Source organism: Malus sylvestris, chromosome 13 (assembly GCF_916048215.2).
Source record: "Malus sylvestris chromosome 13, drMalSylv7.2, whole genome shotgun sequence".
NCBI classification, from domain to species: Eukaryota; Viridiplantae; Streptophyta; class Magnoliopsida; order Rosales; family Rosaceae; genus Malus; species Malus sylvestris.
The window spans coordinates 11,136,263-11,163,214 of record NC_062272.1 but is presented as its reverse complement, the minus strand read 5'-3'; the positions used below and the strand labels follow the sequence as shown (position 1 = coordinate 11,163,214).

Sequence of the window (26,952 nt, the reverse complement as noted above, 5' to 3'; positions counted from 1 at the left end):
AAAAATATGGTTTTTCGTTAAAGTGAACAGTACCATGAGCTTTTCGTTGAAGTTTCTTTTTAATAACTGAAATTTTCCAAATGGGCTTAGAATTGGAATGTCTATCGGGTGCTGCAACATGCAATAAGTAAGATGATTGGATAGAGCCGCAAATGCAAAATCCTCTCAAGTTGGCCCAATATCTTTTAAACCCTACTAACGGGCTTTCGAAATATTGAATTATGGACTTTTTGTTTACTAATCCCACCGGCCCACACTCGACTCGAAGATTGCAGTCCAATAACACACACCCTAAACCAAAAGTGACGTCGTTTTTCGGTCTCCCTCCTCCATCCCTGCACTTGTTCTCAGCTCGGTCAAAACTGTGGAGGCATCCACAACTACAAGTCGTTTCTCCGTCTGAAATTGCAATTATCCTGAGAGTGAGAGAGAGAGAAGAGAGAAGAGAGAGAGGGAATGGCTACGGAATCGCCATCATCGTCGTCTGCGGCGGTTACAGAGCGGAGAGGAATACCAGGAGCGCAGTTCGTAGAGGACGTGCAGACCTATCTCACCCAGTTAGGCCTCGACGTCAACTCTGCCCTCGCCTTTCTCCAAGAAAGGTTCTGCCCATTTCGATTCACTCCTTTTTCTATTGACCTTTTAAAGTAATTTTAATTCTGTGATCGGATTTTTGATTCGTACGTTTTAAATTTGGATTGAAATATATGGAAAGAGCTATTTTTCCAGTACTTTTTTGTTTCAAGGAATAAAAACTGTTAAAATGGATGCTTGTTAATGTTTTTTTCTCCCTGTGTGATTGTTGCTTGCAGACTTCAGCAGTACAAATTGGTTGAAATGAAGCTTCAAGCTCAGCAGAGAGATCTTCAGGTTTTGTCGGCAAAGCCCTTTCTTTAGATCATAGCATTGTGTTCTTTGTTATTCGATTAGTCTACGTGGCTCGTGTGTTGTTTCGAAAAGCACCCAGCTACAAGTGATTATTAGACAGTGTGTCTACAGACTCAACACCATTGTATCTGACATTGTTTTTACCCCATTTATAGCTTTCGCCGGTACTTATGAAATTTGATGCTACTTGGCACAGTGGCACGTTGGAGTTTGCCTTTAGACCTTGAGTCTAATCTGCAGCTATATTGGACTTTGGCTCTAAAAAACAAAAAAAACCAAGTTTTCGTAGTTAACTTGACCCCAATTCTAGGTGTGAGAGAAAATGATTGTAGTGATTTTTCATATTCTGTTTATATAAATACATGTTATGGAATTGCTTCACTCATGATTGTACCTGACCTGTGACTTCAGTATCTCAAAAATCGGATTGATGTGTTTTATATCAACTTATACTGTTTCTCCAATGTTTTTTTTTCCCATGTAGTAATATTGGATTCCTTCCTTTTGATTATTAGGCAAAGATCCCTGATATTGAGAAGTGCTTAGACGTTGTTGCCACGTTGCAAGCCAAGAAGGGTACTGGTGAGGTTCGTTTTTTGAGATTCTCCACCCTTTGCAGTATGTGTAATACTATACTTGTTCTATCTCTATTTGTATTTGATGGACCTGTTTAGCAGCATGATTTTCCCTAGTGATGTCCCATTTGCGAAGCATGTTTTCTCGTAACACATGCAGTTTTACTCAATTCATGGTTTGAATTTTACTCTCATACATGAGCTTAGTGATGGTAAAAATTAAATTATTGGCGTATGATTAATTCTTTTTCTTTTTTCCATCTCCTATAACTTACTTATCTTCTTCCATTTCCGCTTGTTTCTCATTTCTTTCTGTCTCAGTGAGGATCTACCTTGCAATTCCTGTTTAGGACTAAATGGTTTAAATATTTTTTCCTTCCTTACTGTGAATTTTGTACGGTCCCTTTAGGTTCTCAAAAAGGTGTTATTGTTTAATTAACTACAAACTATGCAATGTAATTGAGAAGTTTATAGGTTTTTCTTACATCTTTTAGGATTGGAGTTGTGTTTAGACTTAGTAAAAGTGCTTTAGAGACTTTGTGTGTGAATGTGTTTTGAGAGGTGGGTGGGTTCTGGGGGTTACGAGAGGAATGATATTTCCATACTTTATGCAACCAGCAGTTAAAGCAGTATCTCAATATGGCAGATTCTGTGTGTCTTACTGAAATACAAGATAATTAGTTCTAAAATTACAGATTACAGAATACCGTTGCACTCTGCCTTGTGATTGCGATTACCATCGGGATAGTTGAAGTTGTAGTCATGGGTCATTAAACATAAAATTAGGCGTCTACTCAGGTAACATGTTGATGATGCCAACTGATCACAAATGTAGAGTACACACCATTTGCCCATATATCAAAATTTCAGCTTTGAATTACTTAGATCATTTTTTTCTTCACACTGTATTCGGGATGCAGGAACTTATTACAGATTTTGAGGTATCTGAAGGGATATATTCACGAGCTAGCATTGACGATACTGAGTCAGTCTGTTTATGGCTGGGTGCAAATGTCATGTTGGAGTATTCTTGTGAAGAGGTAAGCCACTTCTTATATTAGCTGTTTTTTGCTTTCGAGTTTAGAATACTTGCATCAGTTCTGTAATATTTTGATGCAGGCTACTGCTCTTCTCCGAAAGAATTTAGACAATGCTAGAGCCAGTTTAGAAGTTCTTCTTGCTGATCTACAATTCTTGAGAGATCAAGTGACAATAACCCAGGTACTGAATTTGAAAGAATAAGTTCGTGGATTCTGTGCTTTTTATGTGTGGATGCTGTACATTGTTTAATTATTGGCATTAAAGAGTATGAAACTTGCTAAAGTCTAAGGTCTATAATTACCAAAAGAACAAATGTAAGGAAAAAATCTAAGGTCTATAACAGCGGTAGTGGCTGATGAAAGCAATTACTTCTCTAACTTGTAATGCTTATATGTCTCTGTTTAGTAACCAGTATATATTACTCATTGCTGGAAAGCATAACGCTTTGACTACTATTAATCAGGTAACAATTGCTCGGGTGTACAACTGGGATGTTCATCAGCGCAGACTTCGACAATCTTCCCCTAAAGATTCGTGAAACGAATTTTCACCACCAGCCGGTTGGGAATATGGTTCAGTTTTAAGTTCTCTAGTGACTATTTATTTGCGAGAATCATACACGCTCTCTTCATATTCGTGCTTCAAGTTCGTGTTCTGCTTAGTTAGAGAACATTTGTTCGTGGCAGAAGGTGTTATATTTATTTAGGACCAGTTTTGATACGTGATGGAATATTTGTGCTTGTTCTGTAACGTGTGAAATTGCTACAACATTAAATTGATAGGGCGTGCTTTGTTGTGAAATACATATTCAGTACCTTGATTAACTCTTTTAAGTTTTGTTTTGATGTTATGGAACTCGGGTGCACTCGTGAATGAATGCTCTTAATTAACGGGCAGGAATCTATGATTTAAATTTGAAACTTTGGGAAGGAAAATTATGTTATGGACCCACGGAAACTTCGATGTGAAAGAAATTTGTCTGCAGACCGCAAAAATTGAGGTGCTATGTGTTGCTGGGTCTGGGTGATGTCAGTGCCCATCTTATCCTTTCTCAAAAGGGTCAGAGATCTGGATGGTTGCTGATATAATATTCGCAGTCCTACGCTTTTAGTCAGAAATGACATGATGTTAACACCTTAATGTGTGATTAAGTCAACTAATACAATGATTTGATTTTTGAACAAGACCCTAGTTGTTGCCTTTGAAAGGGGGATAATTATCTTCCTGTTTGTATATTGTAGGAAATGTTATCTTTTCGAGCAATTCCAGTTTAATTATCGAGTTAATACCGTTTCTGTTCTTGACCGAGTTCGATTAAGTTGGTGGGATTGCACTAAATGATCGCTTAGCTTGACACAATCAAAGAAAGTTCAAATATAAAAGATTTGTGTTAGTATCAATCGTAGTGCAATATTTGCCATTAATTTGCGTGGGACTCACATTAATTAATAATAAATACGGTACACCGTGCTTTTATGTGCAACTGCTGCTAACATATTTTGCAATGTAGTATTTCTCAGTGATTTGTGTGAGAGTCGTATTAACTAACAGTAAACATTTCACTGCACTTCTAAACGCGAATAATGCTAGCATCTTTCATCATGAAATAGGGAGGCAGAAGTCAGACTGCTGTTCTTTTTGACCTTCGTGAAGCATACAATATAAGCATGTCATTGAGCACCTAATGTAAAAAGCATTAGCAGTTCTTTTTATTTTTTAGCAAATCAAGCCACACTTCAGTTACTGTTTTATACATGAGTTTGAGATGGGATTTTTCTCTTGTATATGGGTTTGAGTTTTTGCACTTTGCGTAAAGAGTTGGCTAATAAGCCCATAAAGTTCATTGCCCATCTTTTTTGTCAAACAAGTTCATTGCCTATCTGGGGTTTTTCTGTTCATATTGTAATTCTCCAACATTTCGAAGTCCTTGTAATAGAGGATTAGAATTTGAAAAGCCAAACTATTTCAAACATGGTGTGTTCCGTAATGCTTTTAAAATCAATAAAAGCGTTTTTAGATAATGAAAAGCGTTTATAACAATATTTTGCAGAATCAACCAAAAAGATTAATTCTCAATTGTAAAACATCTTCCATCACAAAACAAAGAGTTTAGGAAGCAATTCCAAATATTTTTTAATAAGCATTATTTTTGTTGTGTTTCTTATTAAAATGGCACATGAGTCATTTCTTACAAAAAAAAACAATCATACACAAGTCAGTGGAGATTTTTTAAATTAATTAACACGACTTAGCTTGTACTCAGCAGTGATCAACCAACAAGAAAAGTTTATTGCTATACTAATACAAAGATATATCAGAAAAAACTTTTGGTGGTCTTGTGGATTAGTTTAGTTTAGGTTTAGGATAAACAAAACCAAGAGGACCTACACAAAATCCAACGGATCACACAGTTTAGTTCCCGTGAACCACCACCACCACCACCACCACTTACAACTCAAATTAAACAACCTTCGTATGTTTATTTAGTCCAAGTCAAGATTCCATGTCCATATAACTAATAACTTAATTAAGTTTGATTTTTCTTTCATTTTTTAGGGTGACAAATTAACTAATAAATTGATCGTTTCCGGTTGATCAGAATAATCCACCAACCAACTAACAACACAAATCTCACATTTTTCTTCTAACATTCTCATCCATATATCCACCTCCTTGCTTAATTGTATTTATGTTTCTATTATTTAAAAGAAACTCTATATATAATAAATATAGATGGTCCATTCATTGGACTAAAACACAAGTTGATCCTTTAATTGGTTTTGACTCCATCAAAATCCGCATTGCGGCACGGCTTAGAAGTTTTCCTTCTCTTTCCTTTTTCAGGAAAACAAGTTGCAAGTTAATGGATTGTTCTTGCGAGACTTTCGTTTTCTATCATGACTTTGACTTTTTATATCAATTAATCCTTGTTTCATTTATTATTATATCAGAAATTTGAAATCACATTAGAATTAATGCAAGGTGGACTCTAACATGAATATTGTGAAATAGAAGTTAGATATATAACCAATAATGCAAAAAAAAAAAAGAAAAAGGTTAAGATATATAACCTAATCACACTGTTCTAAAAGTCTCCTAGGCGCTAGACGGTTGTCCACCACTCCGATTAATCCTTATATGTTTGAAAATTAAGAAATGATGCCTAGACCTACCTAAGCGCTCGCTAAGCCTATCTAGGCGCCCGCATAGGTCACAACTCTCACTTATACAAAAAATAGATAACTTTCATTTTGCATTCTATTTTCTCAATAAATTGTAAGAGACTTGTTGAATATTTGGATGAACACTCATTATATGCTTGTTCTCCATGTTTTCAATATGTTCTAATACTTTATAATCTACATGCCATTTTAATTTTGCAAATTTATATACAGTTATTTATTTATTTTTAGTATAAGTAGACATTTATTTATATATTATACAACAAATTTAATTAAAACTTAAAAAATCACCTAGACCTCCGCCTAGACGCCTAGGCGCTAGGCCCCTACCCACTGTCCGACTAGCACCTAACGCCTTTTAGAACCTTGTCTGATCATACAAATTTCTTCACAGTGCAAAACAAGCACCTCAAGTTTCACCCACAAATAAATTAAAGGCCACTCATAGATAAAAATCTCAAGATCTCATCAAGTAAAAATGATGGAGAATATATACATGGAGAAATGGAACAAAGAACAACTTGACATAGTAAAAATAACTTAATATATTTAGTTTATAGTTTAAACTCTAATCAAATACATAGCTATACTATTAAATTATAATGTTTACTAGGTCAAAATGTATTTTTAGGTTTTAGGCGTATATTTGGAACTTGGATGTATATTATGGTATTTTTCTTTGAGGAATCTTATCGAGTCTAGAGTTGAGATAGGTAGGTATAAAAGGATATTTTATCATACCAACAAGTTTTGAGGTTCTCATAGTTTATAGTGAACTGGAGACTTTGGTTCTTATAAAATCATCCTTTTAAAATCATCGTTAGATTATATATATATATATATATATATATATATATATATATATATATATATATATATATATCCATGTTATCATAAATTTAAGAAATTATGCACAATTACGCAGTTTATACCAGTAGCAATTGCCCAGAGTAAAATATCTTTCATACCCTAGTTAGTTTTTTATTAACTTTTTTTGTGGTCAATAACCTTAAAAATCTAATTTCCAATATCATTTGGTCTGTAGTTTTTATATTTTTCTGGGTTAATTTCCGAGTTGAAAATTTGGAACCAAGTGTAAAAAGAAATTTACAACAAGATAGAAAAAGAGCGGGAAAACAAGTAGGGTTTTACGTGAGGGTGCGTAAATATGCAATCATGGCTCGAAAAGGAGAAGGAATCACACACAAATATTTTATAGAGCCGTGCACGCAAATCCATGCGGGTTTGTCTTTATTGCCTAGTAATTAAAGTCACTTTGTCGTTTTGTTTCTTTAAACGCGTTTTAGCATTGTTGCAATTAGAATAACTTAATACATTTAGTTTATAGTTAAACAAAGAAAACTGTTGACTTTGACCTCCCATGTGCGGCCAAGATGTTAAAATCACAAGATGGAGTCTAAAAATAATGTTATTAAAAATTGGGTCTCAAAGTGAGTGATTAAAAAAATAGCAAAGAGGGATTAGAGTAACTTTAATTCGCCGCAATCATCGTTGGGGTGTTCACTCATCAAACGTCTAGAAGTATTAGACAGTCAAAGGCTTGGAATTGGCTACACACACGGTATATGTCACCCAATCATATAACTATACATGATATATTAGATAGATTATGATATAAATATGGTAATATTTGTTAAAATTTAGCTTGCATTAGCTTCAATGGTTTTTCTTTGCAGTATTTTCCGCTGCATTAGCTTCAATAGTTGAGTTGAACACTTTGTACTTTGTACTATTCGTTGGGTAAAATCTACTACGACGATGTTTGTATGACGAACATTGCCTGATGGAATATTGTCGAGCAAGATTATTGGCGACGAAACTTTATTTGGTCTGACAAAATAATTTCGTCTGAAAATGATCTTCTTTTGTAGTGAATATGAGTTTAACTTACATCATTTGTCTTTTTCAGCATTTTTTATCAAGCTTAAAAACATGATCACTTTTTTATACATTTATAATAAGAGTTTGACTCTCGTTATTCTTCTTTTTTCACCATTTCATATCAAGCTTAAAAGAGTAATGTTATTCATACCATGTTTTTATACCACATTTCTATACCACCTTAGGTGACATCTGATGTGGACAGCCACATCATTTGAAAATTTTACAAAACCCAAGGAAATGAAGGAGAAAGCCTTTTCATATACCACAATCGTCATTTAATTAACTAGTTTTTCTTCATTATTAGTTTATTAAACAATGAACTAAATTCAAAAATATGATTAATTCAAATGATGTGGCTGTCCACATCAAATGCCACCTAAGATGGTATAAAAATGTGGTATAAAAACGTAGTATGAATAACATTACTCAGCTTAAAAATACAATGTTTTTTAGCCATTTATGCAATTTAATAGAGGTTTTGAGTCTATTTCTTAATTCGATATATAATGCACTAAGAAGAAGTTTTTGTATGATATACAACTAAAAGAAGGGTATTTCTCTTCTACAATGTTCAAAAGGTCTCAAGTTAGAATAATTCACCCTGCTTAATGAAAACAGAAAAATGAGGGTTTTCTATTACCATCGATGATTAATTTGTTATATATATATATATATATATGGCTTTTAAATATGATATGTACTGTGTCTTTTAGTATGATCTTAGCATCTTAATTTCTCAACGGTTTTAAATTTTAACATTGCATCACCGTTGGTCCCAAAAAATGGAGATAACTTATTTGTGGATGTCTACAGAAAAAAATATTATATTGTTGGTCAAGGGTCATTAGGTCGACCATCAAGACCTTTAAACAACAATCTTATTGTGGTATTGGAGGGATTGGAGAAGAGAGACTTCTAACTTCTAAGAAGGTATTGACCTAGTGAAAGGATAAGTTCAGGGGTCCACAACTATGACTTTAATATTCGTAATAATTAAATTAAAATATAATATGTTTTTTTTTTAACGAAAGGGTTAATAGGTTTAACCTTTTGAGTTGAAGGTTAAATTGTTAGTTGTTAGGGAAGAGGAGGATTGGTGATGATCGAACTTGTACCAAAGTGCATTGACATCATTGTTTTATCCACTATGGTAAAACGTCACCTGTATATATAATATATATATGTTAATTAATAAAAGAAAATCTTTCAGGATCCTGCTTAAGCTTAACTAATCAATATATATAATGAAGGAAGAATAAATGGTAGTTCGCTATATAGTTTTTAAAAATTGCTTTCTGTAGAACCTAAGCTCCAATTTCATTTTGCACCATATAATATTAATAAATGATGTCAACATTAATCTAGAAAACGAATCCTAGAAAGCGACTTCTAAACCAAATAAATTTGATTTGCGTTATGCTAATTAAATGATCAGCATTAGTCATATTTAAACTTGTTTTTGAAGCACCAAAATGATTTTACTTTCACATTTTTTTATTCTGTCAAAATGGGAATCAAATGGGCATTCAGAAAATTCTAAACTAATTTGATAGACGTCGACATAGTAAACCTAATTTAGTAAGCCGATTCCAAACATTTGGTTTTGAAGTTTGCTTTGTGACTGTTTACCAGAAAAATCCAAAGGCAATAGAAATGTCGAATGCATGCACCAGAAGGTCCACAACCATTCATTATTTCCAAAATATATTTTGTTTGTAAAATAATTATAAAGATATTCAAACTGTAGGTTGACTATATGCATGTCAATAATTCGTTCCAATCTATCTGCATACCTAAAATTTTAGAAGACAGTTGAAGCCATCTAAAACTTATGAAAGTTCACACTTTAGATTCTGAAACATATATGTAAAGATATGAAGTATATAATAAAGTGGTCGGTGATAAGATATATATATATATATATATATATATATATATATGTGTGTGTGTGTGTGTGTGTGTGTGTGTGTGTGTGTGTTAGCAGGCTTGATAGAGCTCGAATAGGGCAGTTGGAAGTTGTAATTTTTAGGGTTTGATCGGTCGATGCTGCCTATAATAAAGCAAGTTTGCACCAAGACAGCAGCCACTAATGATTCCTCTGCTTTTATAAGCAATAATGTGGAAGAGAAGAGAATCTTAGCCCTTTTAGTTTATTGAGAATGCACTATAAAAGGTGCTACTGAATCGTTCTTATTCAAACGGCCAACTGCATGCAATATCTTGATGCCTTTTAGTTCAAGATATTAAAAAGAATTTTCTGAAAAAAAATTAGGGTTTGTTAATTTATTGAAGTTGCATTCATTCAAGGTACAATGAATTATATACCCTGTGTATCAATTAATTTATACGTGAACATTGTTCATGGTATATATTCAGGTTTGAATTTATAATTTTTATTGTTGGAGGTATTAATTAAGTAAAAAACATACATACAAGGCTATATTGGGCAATTTGGGCTGCCACATAATCTAAAAATATAATTTTCCTTCAAGACTGTCCTTTGTATCACATCCTATTGCATTATACATGCATGCAATCGAATGAACAAATTAAATGATGTCACATCAACTTTTAGAGGTTTATCTCTCCTTTTCATGTATGATGTGGAACAAATTTTAATCACACAAACAAATATTATGAACACTATTAGAAGATGCATTATTCTTATTCGTTTGTTTCAAAATTTTCTCTTTTTTTCTAAAACTTAAGTTGTATTTGGAGCATTTTGTTTCATGGAATGCAAAATCATTTTCATGCACTTTTATTGTCCTTCAACACATCCTTGGTTATTTATTTTTTATTGATTTTCTGTTAATTTATTCAATTGTAAAGCTAAAAATAAACATGAGTACGCATAGAAGAAAGTGTTGCATAGATAAAATTTCTCAAAATAATTAACATTACTAAATATGTGTAATTAATCATGTTGGATAACTTTTTTTTTTTTGACAAATCATGTTGGATAACTTGACACTATCAAAATGCTTTAACTTACCAACTCCGTATTGGTTTTGAGACGTCATATAATAAAATGTGGTCACCACTAACTTTATATTCCTCAACCTCTTTCATTTTCCTAGTAACTTGCTCATTGACTTCTGGTTTAAAAACAAACCAAAAGAATACAATGCAACAGAGATGTAAAAGGCATGCAATATTGTTATCCCCATCAATGCATATTAGAAGCCTTTTAAGTTTTAAGGAAAGTTTAAGCCACCCCAAACCCCACATGTAATTAAAAGGGCTCGCAACCAAAGCTGTTTTGAGTGTATTCTGTGCAGCAAACAAGAAAAATTAAAAAGGAAAAGATAAAACTTCGCTGTTTTGGTGTCGTTGAAGAAACAAATATTCAAAGATTTGACTATTGACCTATGCGTTTTGAGTTTTTCAGATCCCCACACACGACATGCATATCGGCCGGTACAGCATCTGACTCGGAAACCCTGTAGTCAAACGTAAATTATGGGTCACCTTCGATGTGTCCTAGGGAGTCCAATACGAACATGTATCAGATCATCATCCGTCAGTCACCACGCCCCCAATGCATATCGTGCTTTACACGGTCTCCAAATAGTAGGGTTTGTGTTTATTTGGTGCTGTTGAATGCATGTGAAAGGAATCTATGTGAAAACCCTGGCTACGCTTTAGGAATTTACCCTTTGTTTTTCGGTCTGATCTCACGTTCTCCCAAAAGCTTACCTACTAAGCAAAACAGAGTCAACTAGGTCTCGAATACGAAGTAGGATTCTCGTTATTTCTCTTTCTATTTTTTGCTCTCACATTTTGTTTTTTGTCTTTATAAGAAATTAATATAAAATATTAACGTAACTTAACTGTAGCCGTTCATATAGGAGGGGAGGGAAGGAGAAAGAAATTAGGATGAGAAAGAATCTTCCACCCTATAAAATATAACTTTTCACAGTGGTGTGATGTACTTCTGAAAAAACATTGTACAATTAGCAAGATAATCTTACTTGCAACAGATATTATATATACTAGCCTTCATACACACGCTCACGTGTGCATAAGACATTTTTTGAATCACGGCGTGCTACGTGTGACTTACACGTTTTGAATGTATTTATATTAGGGATGGGCATGGGTCGAGCTGGGCCTAAATTTGGAGGAACCTGGCCCTACCCGTTTTAAAATGTAACAGGCTAGGCCGGGTTAGGTAGAAGGATTTTGAGTTTGGGAACCGGACCTAAACGGGTTGGTTTGGGACTGGTCCACGAATCCAATTACTTTTTTTTTTTACGATTTTGGAACGGCGCCAATCTGCTGAGCAAAAGCAGAAGCAAAACCAACCATTTTAGACACTCATTTGTAGTTTGCACTACTCATAACACGGAAAAACAAATCCTACAAACATTTCTGCACTGCATGTGTTTAAACACAACCAAATCAATGTATATACTCCGCACATGTTAACGATTCTTCCATGCATATCCCAAAATAAGTAAACCATGAAATCCCATATCCATAGTTTCTAATAGAACCCATTACTCTTACACACAAAACTACATCAAATCAATCTCACAAATTACCAAATTGTTCAAATCGGCAAATCGAACCAGAGACGTCGTCTTCCTCACAGATCCAAGACCTCCACCCTCGTCTTACACTAGTTGATGAATCAAAACAAAATCAGAAACCTACAAAATTCCTAAATCATAAACCCTAATTCATAAATTACCTAGGGATTTGCTGGATGATGGTGGTGTTCGGCGAGGACGATAGTGATGGTAGTTGGCTGCTGTGGAGTCGACACAATCGAAGTCGACTCAATCACTACGGGCGGGAGGGAGAACGAGAAAGTGTGGAGAATCGATGTACCGCGTACAGAGATGGAATCCTGGGTTTGAGATTGAGGTCTGAGACGAGAGAGGAAAAGAGATTCAAAGGAGGAGAGATCGAGGGAGGAGACTCGAAGTGGTGTTGGAGAGATCAAAGGTAAGGGCAGAGTTAACAGTTGAGTGAATGGGTAGAGAGATAGAGGGTTATTCATTTAGGTAGGCAATGAACGGTCCGGGCCGGGGGCTCGTTTTCTCCAATTTTTATAACCAGCTCGCCCCGCCCTGTTTGTATTTATAATTTTTGGACCCGCCCATAACCTCATGGATCCGCCCCAACATGCAGGTCCAAGACACGTTTGCCCACCCCTAATTTATATGCGTAAATTGACAAAAGGAAAGTCAATTAAATGAAGTAAATGAATAATTTTATATCATGCTAGAAGAAACCATTCTTAAACCAATTAAAGTAGCTGAATTCACATAATAAAATCGGTCTCTATAAAATTTACATTAAGAATAGAGAAAATAATGTTTAATAAACAATTGATTGAATCACATTATTGCTAACCCATTATGAGGGTAAGTCCACCCCTCCCCCTAATATAGTTTGTTAAAAAAAACAATCATTTGACAATTAATTTAATCACATTATTATCCGCATGCGAAAGACATTTTTTATAACCAGCATTACACGCTTCTTAAGATTTTTAACGTGTTTAAAAATAGAGAAAATATAATAAACAACTGATTGAATCACATTATTGTTAGCCCATTGTGAGGCTAAGCCCACCCTCTCCCCTTTAGTGTAGATTATATCATTTGTTAAAAAAAATCATTTGACAACTTATTTAATCACATTATTATCCGCGTGTGAAATACTTTTTTTTATAACTGGCATTACACACCTCTTAAGATGTTTTGAACGTGTTTAAAAATACAGCAATTAAATCACATTATTGCTAGCCTATTGTGAGATACTAATTTAAAAAAAATTTGTACCAAAAATTAATTATTAAAAAATGCACTGTTAAAATGACAAAAATGCCCATGCCTTATTTGATGCATTATTTTAGGACGCCCTTGAAGTGTTTTGTCTTGGGGGCATTTTTGTTCAAATGTTTTTGCTTGGTGACACCAAAAGCACTGTTCACATTTTGTGTTCTCTCTTAACGAAGTTAAGGAGAGTTATGTTTATTAACATGGATCAATTCAGAATAGAGACTACACATAAAATAAACACAAAAGATTTAAACTCGTTTGTGTCAACCCCAAACTTGAAAACACACAAAGCGATAGAAAAATATAATAATTCAATAACTCATATTTTATATTTATACGAGAAAATGTGATCTTTTGTTGATACAATATTAGTAAAAGTGTTAATCGTGTTGTAGTATTCTGTAAATTGAGTTTTATGTTTATGCAAGTTTCGAGTCATATAATGTGTTATAAAAGAAAATGTCGGAGCTTACACCTATGAACATGGAAGGAAGGATCACGTTGGAGTGTAACCTTTGCCGTCCATTAATGTTAAAAAAAAAATCATTTGATAACTAATTTAATCACATTATTATCCGAGTGCGAAAAACTTTTTTTAGAACCGGCATTACACGCCTCTTAAGATATTTTAAACGTGTTTAAAATAGAGAAAATAATATTTAATAAACAACTGATTGAATCACATTATTGCTAGTCCATTATGAGGCTAAGCTCACCCCCTCCCCCTTAGTGTAGATAATATCATTTGTTAAAATAAAAAAAAAACAAAAAAAACAATCATTTGACAACTAATTTAATCACATTATTATTCACGTGCGAATAACCTTTTTTATAACCGGCATTACACGCCTCTTAAGATGTTCTGAATGTGTTTAAAAATAGAGAAATTGAATCACATTATTACTAGCCTATTGTGAGGTACTAATTAAAAAAAAACCACAAAAAAATTAATTATTAAAAAAATACTATTAAAATAACGAAAATGCCCTTGTCTTATTTGATGCATTATTTTTGGGATGCCTTTGAAGTTTTTTGTCTTGGGGGCATTTCTGTCCAATTTTTTTTGTTGACGCTTGGTGATATCAAAATCACTATTCATCTTTTCCATTGGCTTTATATATAGAAGATTTGTGATTGTTTAACGTATCACGCAGTCACATAAAAAAAAGATAAATACAAACTGTTAAACAACTCGTTGCGGTAAAGTTATTCGTAGCAGCTCCTTGCTCCTTAGCAAGACACCAGAAAAGGAGGAAAAGAGCGCGCACACATATTACCCAATAGTTTTATGATATGCATACCTCAAATCTCGTGGAATATTGCAAGTTTGGAAAACTTGTTCAGTAAACTAGGTGGTATATAGTGAGGGTACATATCTTAGCTAGCTATATTTCAATCGTAATATCGACCTTTTTGTTGCATGAAGCCCCAAGAAAGCACCACACCTTTTCTATCTCATGTGTTAACTTTTGAGCTTAGCCAAAAAGATCGCATGCATGAAGAACCTCGCAATCATTTACAACTGAAATTAATCCACCATAAAAGGTTTGTTTTTGGAGTGTCTTTGTACATATCAATTTTTCTTGGTCAGGTGTGTTTTAACAGGTATGTTTTAGGTGTTTATTTGTCAATGTAAAATGTTCATCTTAATGTAAACATCAATCTTATTACAGTATTACCATTGTCTTTCTATGTTGTTAACTTTAACATTTTTATTACCATATAACATTTTGCGATCGTAGAGTTGTGTAATATTACATTTATTGTAATTCATATATTGATGTTAAACATGAAAGTATTGAATCCAGAAGTAAATAATGATTATAACGTCCTCTAATAAACAAAGGTACCAATACCTTCTTTTTTTCTGTAAATGATCCAATGAAAAATAATGCTTTTTTGGTTATTTCTAAACTTCCAAAACACACCCTAAGTCGAATTAGCAATCTAAGATAAGTGTTTCTAGGAAGCTTAACACAACAAGTCACTCGAATATGCACATGAGAATAAACATTATTTAATTACATAATAATAAGTTAATAGGAAAATTCTAACAACGGTCAGTTAATTTGAGGAAAGGATGATGCATCATTAAATATTAATGACATTTGAGATAGATCCATTACTTCCATAACGTAGCTGGACCATAAAGAAAACCACAATAGTCATTGGTGTAATATTGCTACGAAATTGATGTACGGAAAAGAAATTTCCCAGAAGACCAAGAACAACAAGAAAATATATGACATTTCAGATAGATCCATTACTACCATTTGATGTGATAAATGATGTTTACATATCATGTCAATTAATAAATTTATATGATTAAATGTTGGCTGTATGCATCACTTATTAGTATATGAGATAGTATACCAATATGGTAAGAAAAATGCTAAGAAGACTCTCGCAAAATGAGACTCTCCATGAATTCTCTGTGATCTAAAATATTATGCAAAAAAAAACATAAAGTAATAAAAAGTTCATCACTGTTTAGAGTTTTCTTAAAATTTCTTATACACTAAAAATATGATCTTTCTAATATCAAAAAAGAAAAGAAATGAATAAAATAATAAAATAAAAAAAATAAAGTAAAATAAAAAAAGGAAAAGACAGTGTAGACAATAGAGGGCGTGTAATGGAAGCAATCGTAGAATATATTTTACTGAAACCGCGTAAAGTGCATGTGCTTTGAAACTCGAAAGCCTGATCAGATAAAGGTGAACCTTTCGATTTGACACGTGGGATCCCTTAGCATCCCCTCGATTTCCTTATTATTTATGCTCCACAACTTTAATATACATAAAGAAATAAGTTGTTTTTTACTTGCATAGATAAATAAGTACGTATGAATCGTTACATGTATTCTGTGTTTTACATTTGATAAATTTAAATCTCTGTGTCAAAGAAAATCCAATATATCTTAAAACTTGCTTTATTCTGCTTATTCATGTAATTAATTCACATATGAAGAGGCAGAACTGGCCTCCATTGTCCCACATCGAGTTCTGGAAAAATGAGGACTTGGGTGCCAATGTCGTAGCAAAGGTGGGTTGTATGAAAATAAATTACAGTAAATTCCTTTGTTTTTTTAGAGTATGATTACAGTAATATTTTTTTTGTCGAAGTATGATTACAGTAATTAATTTCAGTTAAAATTCAAAATTGTCTTTAACAAAATTAATTGTGACGTCCAGTAAGTGTGAGGTTGAAGAGAAATTTATTTTGTTTCGAGAGACCTTCATAGATGGAATCATGTTGAGGCTGAATGGTTGTTTAATACTTTTGTTTCTAATGTAAACGTTCATGCTTCAACAATTTGCTCGAATAAAAATATACATATCCTTTTCATTTGAAAAAAAGTAAGCGTGAGGTTGAAGAGAAATTTTTATCAAGTTACAAGCTTCAACAATTTGCTGGAATAAAAATATACATATCCTTTTCGATAAAAATCTACATATCCTTTTCATTGAGATTACGACACTTTTTGAAGCTCCAGCTATTTCATTGCAGGACGATATATATGTCCAAAGGATACACTTATCTTGATGAAAAGATTTTAGTGACTGAAACAAATTATGGAAAATATTTTCTCCTTCAAATAAAATGAAAAAATGGTCGCATACAGAAAACAAAACAATCTTCAACTTTGTCTTTTAATAAACTAGACAACAAATGGATTCATATAAAAAAGTTACAGGTTTTCATTTTGTCATAAATGTCATATAAACAAAATAATTTCACGTTTACTGTATTATTGACAGTCTGTTTAAATTTGAAAATTTTCCACACCACTTCAGATATTAACGGTGATAAATACATAAATTTAAGAGAAAAATAATTTCCGAAGTATAAAGAGAAAAAAGAAAAACTTACTTTGTCTTGTAGTCAGCGGCAATCTCTGTTTGACCTTTTTTTTGTTGTGAGGATGTGAAGGTAAAAGAGTTTAAGAGGTTGGATTACTCTTCATATTGCCAATTAGTTTTATGGTGAAACTTCAACCTTCTTTATTTCTCTCTTTCCTTTCATGTTTTTTCTTTCCTCTAATCATCTTGATCCACCGTTATGTCAATCTTTTTACTCCCGCGAGAAGAGTTTCGATCGTTCTCTCGCTTTGTTGAGAAGAGCTTTTGTATAACGGCTCTGACTTGGTAGTCATAATCGAAGCTTTGAGGGGTGATTGTTGTTCAAAGTTGAGGTGGTGGATTAAGTTTTTCTAGTGGTTTGGTGCATGAAAAATGACTATGAGGATTTCTTCGAGTCGACTTATTGTAGTGCATCAAAGGGTAGTGTGGTCTTTTCCTCGTGTTGCCTTTTCGATGGTTTTCGATGGTTCTACAACTTGCAACTTGCAAGTTTCTTTAGATATGGGCCGTGATTGGAATTGCATCGTGCTTTAATGAGTTTTTACTTGTTAATTTATGTTGTTTCTTTTGATCTATGCGATCGCTTAGTTCTTTTTGACATTCTTACTCTATATACGTTATGGATTGTTACTACTAAAATTACATTTTATTTCTAAGAAAAGAAATCAATTTCAAATTTTAAAGTATGATATCTTTAAATCTTAAAGTGTAAGTTTAGGTTTTTTATCGTACATTTTGATTTGTGGGGAGAGATGAGAGACACATGGCCCATGCGGTTTATATAAAAGATACATAACAATTGATGGCGTGAGCCATGAAGAAAGTGACATTCATCGAAAATAATTATTCAAAACAACTCCATAACGAAAAAGACATGCATATATTAATAAAAATATTTTTACCAAAAATAAGGAAGTCATTTTACTTCATTCGTTAATTTCTCACAAGTGATCATTTAGTGAATGTGCAAAGCAGGGTATCAACCATTGAGTCTAAATACAACGCTTAACATTAACCCGAAAAAGACATATGCTAATAAATTGAACTTGAACTTAAGTTTAATATCGATCATTAGATTACTTTTATATAATGATCAACGGCGATGGATTCTTGTGATCAGGTGATTCGAACTTATCACATAAGGCTGCTTATTGAGCAAAAAGAAAAGACAAGCAAAACTCATATGGTTTCTTTAAGCTTAAAGATTCGAAAGTAATTTTAGCAATCCAATTTTATTTTCATGCACTCTTCTTTTTTTCTACCTCTTACAATCTTACTTGGTTCAGCATGTTGTGCACGTCCATAACATACTGTTGAAATTTTTTTTTAATACATAGTAACTTGATAAAAAAAAAGGAGTTTTCTGTTTCATTTTTTGTTGTTAGAGTAGGTTTTGCCGATTGAAAGTTAAAACCTAAAAGGCAAAAGCCGCGAAAGAAACTTGAAAATGGTTTCGAGATAGCTCACGTGTACCTGCAGAGGCCAAAGCCCCCGTCCACATTCCTACGGACTCGGCCGGTTCCCCACCAGTCAAAATCCCGCGTTAAGAAACGACTGTGGGCCCTCCTCCGCTCCGAAGGGGTCCACGCAGCATCCATTAATGCTCGGCCACCGTCCCGTCGACAAGCTCCGTCCGCTCGAAACCCACCGACACGTGTCGGTTTGGGTGGGAAACGTCTCCGAGCCAAGCTGTTCTCCAAAATCCCTGCCCAAGTCCTTTCACACTTTAAAAAATAAGAAAAACATTTCTCTTTTTTCTTCTTTTATATTTTGGTTTTTATATAATAAAGCTAATAAAAATCACTTTCTCTCTATCCTCCTTTCCACATTTCTCTCTATCTCTCTCTCTCTCCTCTTCCCTCTCTCTCTATATCTCAATATCTGAGAGACTTGGAGAACAAGTTCAAATGGGGAATATGTGCTTCTGATTTTTAAAAACAATCCATGGATGGTAGAGAAGAAGAACTAAAGACCACCGATCGTAGCAACAGCATGGCAAATTCGGCAGTTTTCTCCGACGAGATTCCGACCAACTTTCCTTCCTTTTCCGGCATATTCGACATGCCATCTTCGTGCGAAGATCAGAAGGGTTCTCTTGGAGGGTTCACGGACTTGCTCGGAATCCCAGACTACGCTCCTTCTCTATTCGATTTCCCTCAAACTACGTCGTCGCTCATGATGATGCCACCTCACCACAATCAGCAACGATCACTTCCCGCTCCAGCATCTACTTCTACAGTAGTAGCGATGCCGGAGAGGGAGAGTGCTACTACTACTAATACAACCTCGGAGGTTTTGAACAGCAGTACGGCTCCGACGACGCCGAACTCGTCTTCAATCTCTTCGTCGTCGAATGAAGCTGCGGCGAATAATAATGAGGGCCAAATGACAAAAGTGCAGGAAGAGGAAGCCGATGAGCAAGATCCGGAGAAAACCCAGAAACAGTATGACCTACTTGCTAATTATTCATTTGATTTTTTCTAAGGTTTTTTGTGTATGTTTTGTCCTGTCTAATATAGTGCAGGCAGCTAACATATAGCAAGTATAGTTTCTGATTTTTTTGATTTCTTTTTATAATCAACTTTTTTTTAAGATTTTTCTTTGTTGATGGGTCATTGGAAGTTGTTGTTTCCTTTTCTGATTTTTGTGATGGGAAAGTTGAGTACTAACAAGTTGATTGATGATGTAAATACAGATTGAAACCGAAAAAGAAGAACCAAAAAAGGCAGAGGGAGCCGAGATTTGCGTTCATGACAAAGAGTGAGGTTGATAACCTAGATGATGGCTACCGATGGCGAAAATACGGCCAAAAAGCTGTAAAAAATAGTCCTTATCCCAGGTATACATATTTTCTCAAAACCCTCGACGGAAATCAGGCAACTTGAGCTTAGTCAAGTTGACTAAAAATTTGTGCTTTACATCCAAGTTTGAAATTTAGATTAATTTTAGAGTAGACTACCGGTTGTTTAAAACAAAAATCTCTCCAAACCCCTCACCTTCATTCTCACCCCCCGATTTCAATCATTCACTCATTGGTTCAGTATACTTATAGTTACTATACATGCATTTGTGTATCAATTGAATTTCACCCTCAATTTCTTATGGAGCACGTAATGATTAATAATGTTAATTAATTTATAATGTATGTATGTCTACGCAGGAGCTATTATCGTTGCACCACTGCGGGCTGTGGTGTGAAGAAGAGGGTGGAGAGGTCGTCCGACGACCCGTCCACTGTGGTCACCACATACGAAGGCCAACACACGCATCCAAGTCCCATTACACCGCGTGGCACAATGGGAATTGCACCACTGCCGCATCAGTCTACTGGGTTTATATCTGCTGCGGAGGCATCATCAAATCCCTTTGGAGTTCAGCAGTTTTTACCTCATCATCATCACTATCAACAACAGCAGCAACAGCAATATGCTTATATGTATCAATCCTCCCCTTCTTTGAATATCAGCTCTTCCACCTACGGTGGTGGTGCTGGTGGCGGTCCTTTTAATCCCTCCTCATTTTCTACTAGTTTACTTCAAGAGAGATATAATTTTGAAGGACCCCCTTCTTCTTCGGCTACCAATTTTCTTAGAGACCATGGACTTCTTCAGGATATCGTGCCGCAGATTCGAAAGGAGCCCAAAGAAGAAGATCATCATCATCAACATCAATAGAATGGATCATAATATTGATTATTGTTTTATGTGTTAATTGCTGCCGTGGTATTTAATTCGATCTCTAACTGAATAGCTAGCTAGTGTACCTTCAGATTCTCAGTCGTACGTGCTTGAACTTTTAATGTTATTCTTTGGACTTAGAGAGAGATTTATATCGTCGTGGAGATATTACTTTAATTTATTATGTATTTATATGCTTTTGTACATAATTTTTCTTTTTGTTTCTCTTCTCATTAGCTTTTCATCATCTTCTTCTTCCTCTTCTTCCTAGTCTTCGTTTTCTTTCGTGTTTAATTTCGTAGGACCTTTGCATCCGTATAATGAAGGGGACGGAGGTGGAGGGTGAATTTATAACAATTATAAATAACTAGGTTTTGGTTTTCATATTAATCAGCAAAGTGATCAGGTTTGGAAATCTTTACCTTGTATTTCCATGCCTACTATCCGTAGGACTTTATGGGGAAAAGGTGGAATCTAGAATGAACATGGGAACTTGATCCTATACTTTTCGGTCAGTAATGGTAGGAAACCCTAAAAGGTTATAGTATACATTGGTTATGAAAATTCATTCTACATAGCCAATTAAATGCAATACCTTAGGGCATGCATTGATAGATATATGAGAAATGATTTTCAGACACTTATTTTCTTACTCTTGTTTGTTTTTGTCTAGTGATTCTCTTTTGATTTATTCAATTCAATAGCCAACAATTAATAAAGGTGTGTAAGGAGAGAAAAAGATTGTGTGGAAATTACTTCCGTAGATGAATGGATGTGTAATATATGTGTGTATCATTAACATTACTTGACTGCCATACACCAGTACTAACTTTTTTTTCTTAGTGACATTCTCTTCCTCTTTGAGTAGGCGATCGATATGGGGTTTGTTTTTCATTTAAGAATGGAGTGAGCTTCTTGGCAAGGAAATAGGATTGGGTTCTTGATTTTAGAGGATGGTGTAAGATTTTGGTGTGCAAGTGCAATGTGGATTGCTTTTAGGATTGTTGAAGATAATATGGGTTTTCTTACCCATTGGAGATCATGAAGTCTTCCATATCGTGCTGTTTTCGCTAGCTAGGGGATGGTATTAAATTCTTGTGCCACTTAAAGCCATACAGGACTTTAAGCCACATAATCTATGTGTAAGCTATATATATATATGAGAGATAAGCATTAGATGCAAGCTTTCAGAATTGCACCATGCATGCATGTGTAGCTAGCCATATCCCTATTATTCCTCGGATATACTTTTATGAGTTTAAGTATTTATGTATGTGTAATACATAGATTAAATTCCACTTATCTGATGAAAATCAATATGGTGATGAATTGAGGATGCTCACTACTAATTTAGGACGGTCTGCAAAATTGCACTGCTAATGTTTTCTATTTTGGTACTACGTACCAATTAACTATCAATACAAGTGATTCTGAATAAAACTATATAAAAATGTATATATAGTAATAAGTAAATGTAAGAAGGATTAAGAGTATGTTTTAAACTTAACCTTTTCTTAGTAGGATTAGTGCATCAGATAAACTGGGGAACCGTACGTGTGTAGCAGGATTCATGTTGAAAATTTGTAAAGTTCTTGGAGGTAAGTTCTTGGCGGTCGTTTTGTGCACAATGTCTTGCTCGTGCTTTTCTCAGTGTCCACACCAAAGGGATCTAATAACCATGGAAAAAGTTTGTCAAATTAACTATAGCTTTTCTACCATTTCAAGTTTCGAGTTTTTGTTTCTTCAACAACTGCATTTTGCACTAGATTGTCTGCACGCATTTGTTCATATATACAGGGATTTCGTGGGTCCAAAAGTAGAATCAAATCTAATATTTATAGAAGTAAACCAACAACTGTATATATTCTGTGTTTGCAATTGCGAGATATGGGTGGATTGCTTAATGTACAATGTATACATATATATAGTATGTTGAAAGGTTTTTGTTAATTTGTTTGTTACATTCGAGGGTTACAAATCCTGGACTTATCACCCCACCACTTGGCTAACCCTAGTGGCTTAAATAGGTTTTTCAGTCAAACGGAAATTATGAAACATGTGGCCAAATTGCAATTTCAAATTAACCGTTGAGCACATAAACTACATATATATATATATATATATATTCAGAAAAGTTTAAATATTGGTTCCACATGCAGCAGTGCAGTAAGTTTAATGCTACCCAGATAATCAGATGCCTAAAGGATCGAACTCCAAAAGTGTCTCTATATAATCAGAAAAAAGGCGTAATAATATTTGGAGATTCTTCGTGTAAATTTGATTCAAACAGCAGAGAAATATGCTTTTAAATATGACTGGTTCGATTCCCATTAATTCACTGCTGCATGCCACCTTACTGTTAGACCAAAGTCTTTCTAGCTGTACAAAATCTCTGTAAAAAGGGGAGCCAATATCATATCAGATGCCCGTCATGCATGACATTCTTTTAATTTCATAAGAGTTAGAAATTAGGGAAAAGGAAACAAATTATAATGCTTTTCAAGTTACCAATTGGTCAAAAGTAGATCCCTTATGCAAAATTGGTTTGCAGTTTCTTATTAATTTTGAAAATAGACGAGGACCAATATATACACCTGCAGCGATATAGCAACAAAAGGCAGCTGTGCTCCATCACTTGATGTTTGTGATAAACATATAATCTAGGTCTAGGTTACATATATAATATTTGTGCTTTATGGTGCAGCATGACAAAGAGAAGAATAAATAACATTATTCTTGAAAGAACATAAACTACGGAATCCACCGGAAATATGAGAAACTTCAAAATTATAATTGAATAATATGAAAGATTGTCAAAATACAACCCTAAAAGTTGTTTATATAATCTTAGAAAACCCTAACTTCAAAAGGAAAATAAAATAGGAAATAATTAAAAACCAAAGATTTCCTAAAACATGAAAAAATGTGAAATAAAGATTTCTGCCAAAAAGGTCTCAAGGCTTGGGGGGGTATTCAATTGAGATTTTAAGGGATTTTAATTCTTTTAATGAATCTACTGGTATTCAATCAAGATTTTAAGTGATTTTCTGAAATTCAAGGTGTATTCAATTAGAATTTTAAGATAGTTTATTAAAATACTTAGAAATTCGGGTGTATTTAATTAGAATTTTAAAAAAGTTTATAACATTCCAGGTGTATTGAATTAGAAATTGATTTTAAAGAATTTGAGAAAGTTGAGGAATTAGAGGGAATTGGAGAGATTTCCTAGTGTATTTTAAACATCCATAAATCTCACCTGTCCCCATGAGATTTCGAGGGAATGAAATCAAAATTTTATATGAAATCTCTACAAATAAATTAAGGTGGGTGTATTCAATTGAGAATTTTAGAGACTTTAATGGATTTATAAATCCACGAATTTTTATAGAGTTTAATTGATTTGTAGAGATTTCATATAAAATTTTGATTAAATTCCCTCGAAATCTCATGTGGAGAGGTGAGATTTATGGATGCTTAAAATACACTACGAAATCTCTCAAATTCCCTCTAATTCCTCAACTTTCTCAAATTCTTTAAAATTAATTTCTAATTAAATACACCTGGAATGTTATAAACTTCTTTAAAATCCTAATCAAATACATCCGGATTTCTAAGGATTTTAATAAACTATCTTAAAATTCTAATTGAATACACCTTGAATTTCAAAAACTCACTTAAAATCATGATTGAATACCCCTATATTCATTAAAAGAATTAAAATCCCTCAAAATCTCAATTGAATACACTCCCCTAAACTTCATAAAAATCCATGGATTTATAAATCCGTTAAAGTCTTTCAAATTCTCAATTGAATACACCCCCCTTAAGGTAACGGAATTAGACCCCTATTTTTTGGAAAACGAGTCTCAAAATCATTAATACAAAACTAGATCCCTAGTTTCTGGAAAACGAGTCTTGAGGCTAAAATAGCATAACTTCGTCAAGACCGAGTTTTCTTGGATTTACGCTTGTCAAGTTGCTCCATGAATGCATGTGCTAGCTATTCTACATCTATCTCCTCCACTTCAGAAGAACTTAACCTGGAGCTATCATCTAGATTCAATGACTCATCATTAAACGTATGAAGATCTACAACACTAAAGGTCTACGAAATTCCCATAACATCTGCCAAATCCACAACATAAGCATTATCGTTGATCTTCTTCATAATTTTGTAAGGGCCATACTTTCGTGGCAATTTGTTGTAGGTACCAACTGGGAACCTTTCTTTCCGCATAAACACCATGATTAAGTCATCCTTGAAAACCTGTGTTTGTCAGCAGCAACCTTGTACCTTGCATTTATTAACCATAGTGACATATGTCAATCTAGAAACGGTTTGAGTTATCATAAGGTTGTTATAAGTGTAGTGACATGTGTCAACATTAGAGTTGTTAAGGTAGTTATAAGGAATAAGTTGGTTAAAGAGTAATATAGTAAATACATCATGTATTGGTTACTATATAACCAAAGTTCTCAAGACATATTGTATTAAGGTGTAATAATTTCATTTCAAAGATATCAAAAACTCTCTTATCTCCCGCTCATTACTTTCAGCTTCTTCTTTCTCTTAAGCGTTTCAGTTCAGAGTTTTAGTATAGTTAATATGGTATCATCGTTGGCAAAGGCTAGCTACCATTTCTGATCCTTGGAGTATTCCGCTGTACAATTCCGCTTTTGGGGTCTTCGATCTTGGATGAGCTTTCGGTTGTTGAGTTTCTACAAAAAGGGTTTTCAGATGATTCTCTCAACAAGTCTGAGATTAAAAAGCGAAGCAGTTTTCAGGTGAAATTGTTCTTGTTTTCTTCAGTATTCATGTAGCAATTGCTGTGATTCTTGATTTGGGAAAATTCTAATTGGTTGTTCAAAGATTAAAGATGTTAAATTTCATGTGCAAATTTAGAGGTTTTGCAGTTTCCAGCTCATTTACATGATTTCCTATTAATTTCTGATTTAGAATTGATTTGTGAAAGAAGTATTTTCAAGAAAGTGTCAATCCTTCTTAGAATATAAGAAAGTGTCAATCTTTCTTGATCAATCGGCAAGTGTCATTCTTTCGAGATAGTATACAGTTTTTGTGAGAAAGTATCAATCTTTCTTAAATTTTGAATTTTCTTGAAAGTGTCATTGTTTCTTGAATTTCTTTGTGTTAATCTGAAAGCAATTTGATCATGGCTACTATAAATATCAAAGTTGAGAGTCTTTTGGGTATGCTCACTATAAAGCTGAGGGATGATAACTTTGCAAAATAGGCATGTCAGTTTCAGTCAATTTTGAAAGGTTATAAGATGTTTGGTCACTTTGATGGAATACCGTTTGTCCACTTTGATGGAATACTGTTTGTCTACCAAAGTGTGTAATTGAAACTAAAAAAGGTGTTACTGCTAAGATTACTTCTGTATATATTGAATGAAAGTCTACAGATATGGCATTACTAAGTTTATTGTTGGCTATACTTTCTGATGAAGCTATTGAATATGTTCTTGGATGTAAAATTGCATTTGAAGCAAATCTTATGGATCGATATGCTTATGTGTCTAAGTCTAAAGTAAACAATTTGAAAACTGAATTGCATACAATACAAAAAGGGAGTGATTTAATTAGTAAGTATCTGTTAAAGTTGAAAAGCATCAAGGATAGTTAACTGCAGCAGGGAAATCTGTGTCAGATAATGATATGATCATAGCAAGTCTTGTAGGATTACCAAAAGAGTATGTCCTAATTAGAACTGTAATCTTGGCCAGGGAATCATCCATAACTCTTAAAGAGTTTAGAGCTCAGTTCTTAGGTGTTGAAGAGATATGAGAAATAAATGTAATGTCTCATAATTTATTTGCATTGTATATTCAAGGTTCTAACTCTTATCAAGGATCATCTTCTGCTTCTGGATCCGATCTTGGACACAATCATTTGTCAACCACTATGGGAGGTACTATTGCTCCATCACCATATAACAATTAATCCCAATTTCAGTATCCACATGAGCCTTACAATTCATAATTCCCTCAACAACATCATTCTGCACA

General features: G+C 33.8%; 2 protein-coding genes across 2 annotated transcripts; both read left to right on the top strand.

Annotated features, from left to right (window-relative positions):
* Positions 1-326: 326 nt before the first annotated feature.
* LOC126597484 (prefoldin subunit 3-like) lies at positions 327-3,328 on the top strand. The gene is made up of 6 exons (XM_050264275.1): positions 327-602; positions 813-870; positions 1,404-1,475; positions 2,384-2,503; positions 2,583-2,684; positions 2,968-3,328. Exons 1-6 carry the CDS (start codon positions 457-459, stop codon positions 3,040-3,042), a joined length of 573 nt encoding a protein of 190 aa, XP_050120232.1. The 5' UTR covers positions 327-456; the 3' UTR covers positions 3,043-3,328.
* A 15,724-nt stretch (positions 3,329-19,052) lies between these two features.
* LOC126597435 (probable WRKY transcription factor 48) lies at positions 19,053-21,159 on the top strand. Its single transcript, XM_050264233.1, has 3 exons — positions 19,053-19,693; positions 19,945-20,088; positions 20,410-21,159. Exons 1-3 carry the CDS (start codon positions 19,194-19,196, stop codon positions 20,921-20,923), a joined length of 1,158 nt encoding a protein of 385 aa, XP_050120190.1. The 5' UTR covers positions 19,053-19,193; the 3' UTR covers positions 20,924-21,159.
* The last annotated feature ends 5,793 nt before the right edge of the window (positions 21,160-26,952 follow it).

Coding starts and splice junctions, on each gene's coding strand:
- LOC126597484 (XM_050264275.1), top strand. CDS start 457: ATGGCTACGGAATCGCCATCATCGTCGTCTGCGGCGGTTACAGAGCGG. Junction 871..1,403: donor CTCAGCAGAGAGATCTTCAG/GTTTTGTCGGCA, acceptor TTTGATTATTAG/GCAAAGATCCCTGATATTGA. Junction 2,685..2,967: donor ATCAAGTGACAATAACCCAG/GTACTGAATTTG, acceptor ACTATTAATCAG/GTAACAATTGCTCGGGTGTA.
- LOC126597435 (XM_050264233.1), top strand. CDS start 19,194: ATGGATGGTAGAGAAGAAGAACTAAAGACCACCGATCGTAGCAACAGC. Junction 19,694..19,944: donor CCGGAGAAAACCCAGAAACA/GTATGACCTACT, acceptor ATGTAAATACAG/ATTGAAACCGAAAAAGAAGA. Junction 20,089..20,409: donor AAAAATAGTCCTTATCCCAG/GTATACATATTT, acceptor ATGTCTACGCAG/GAGCTATTATCGTTGCACCA.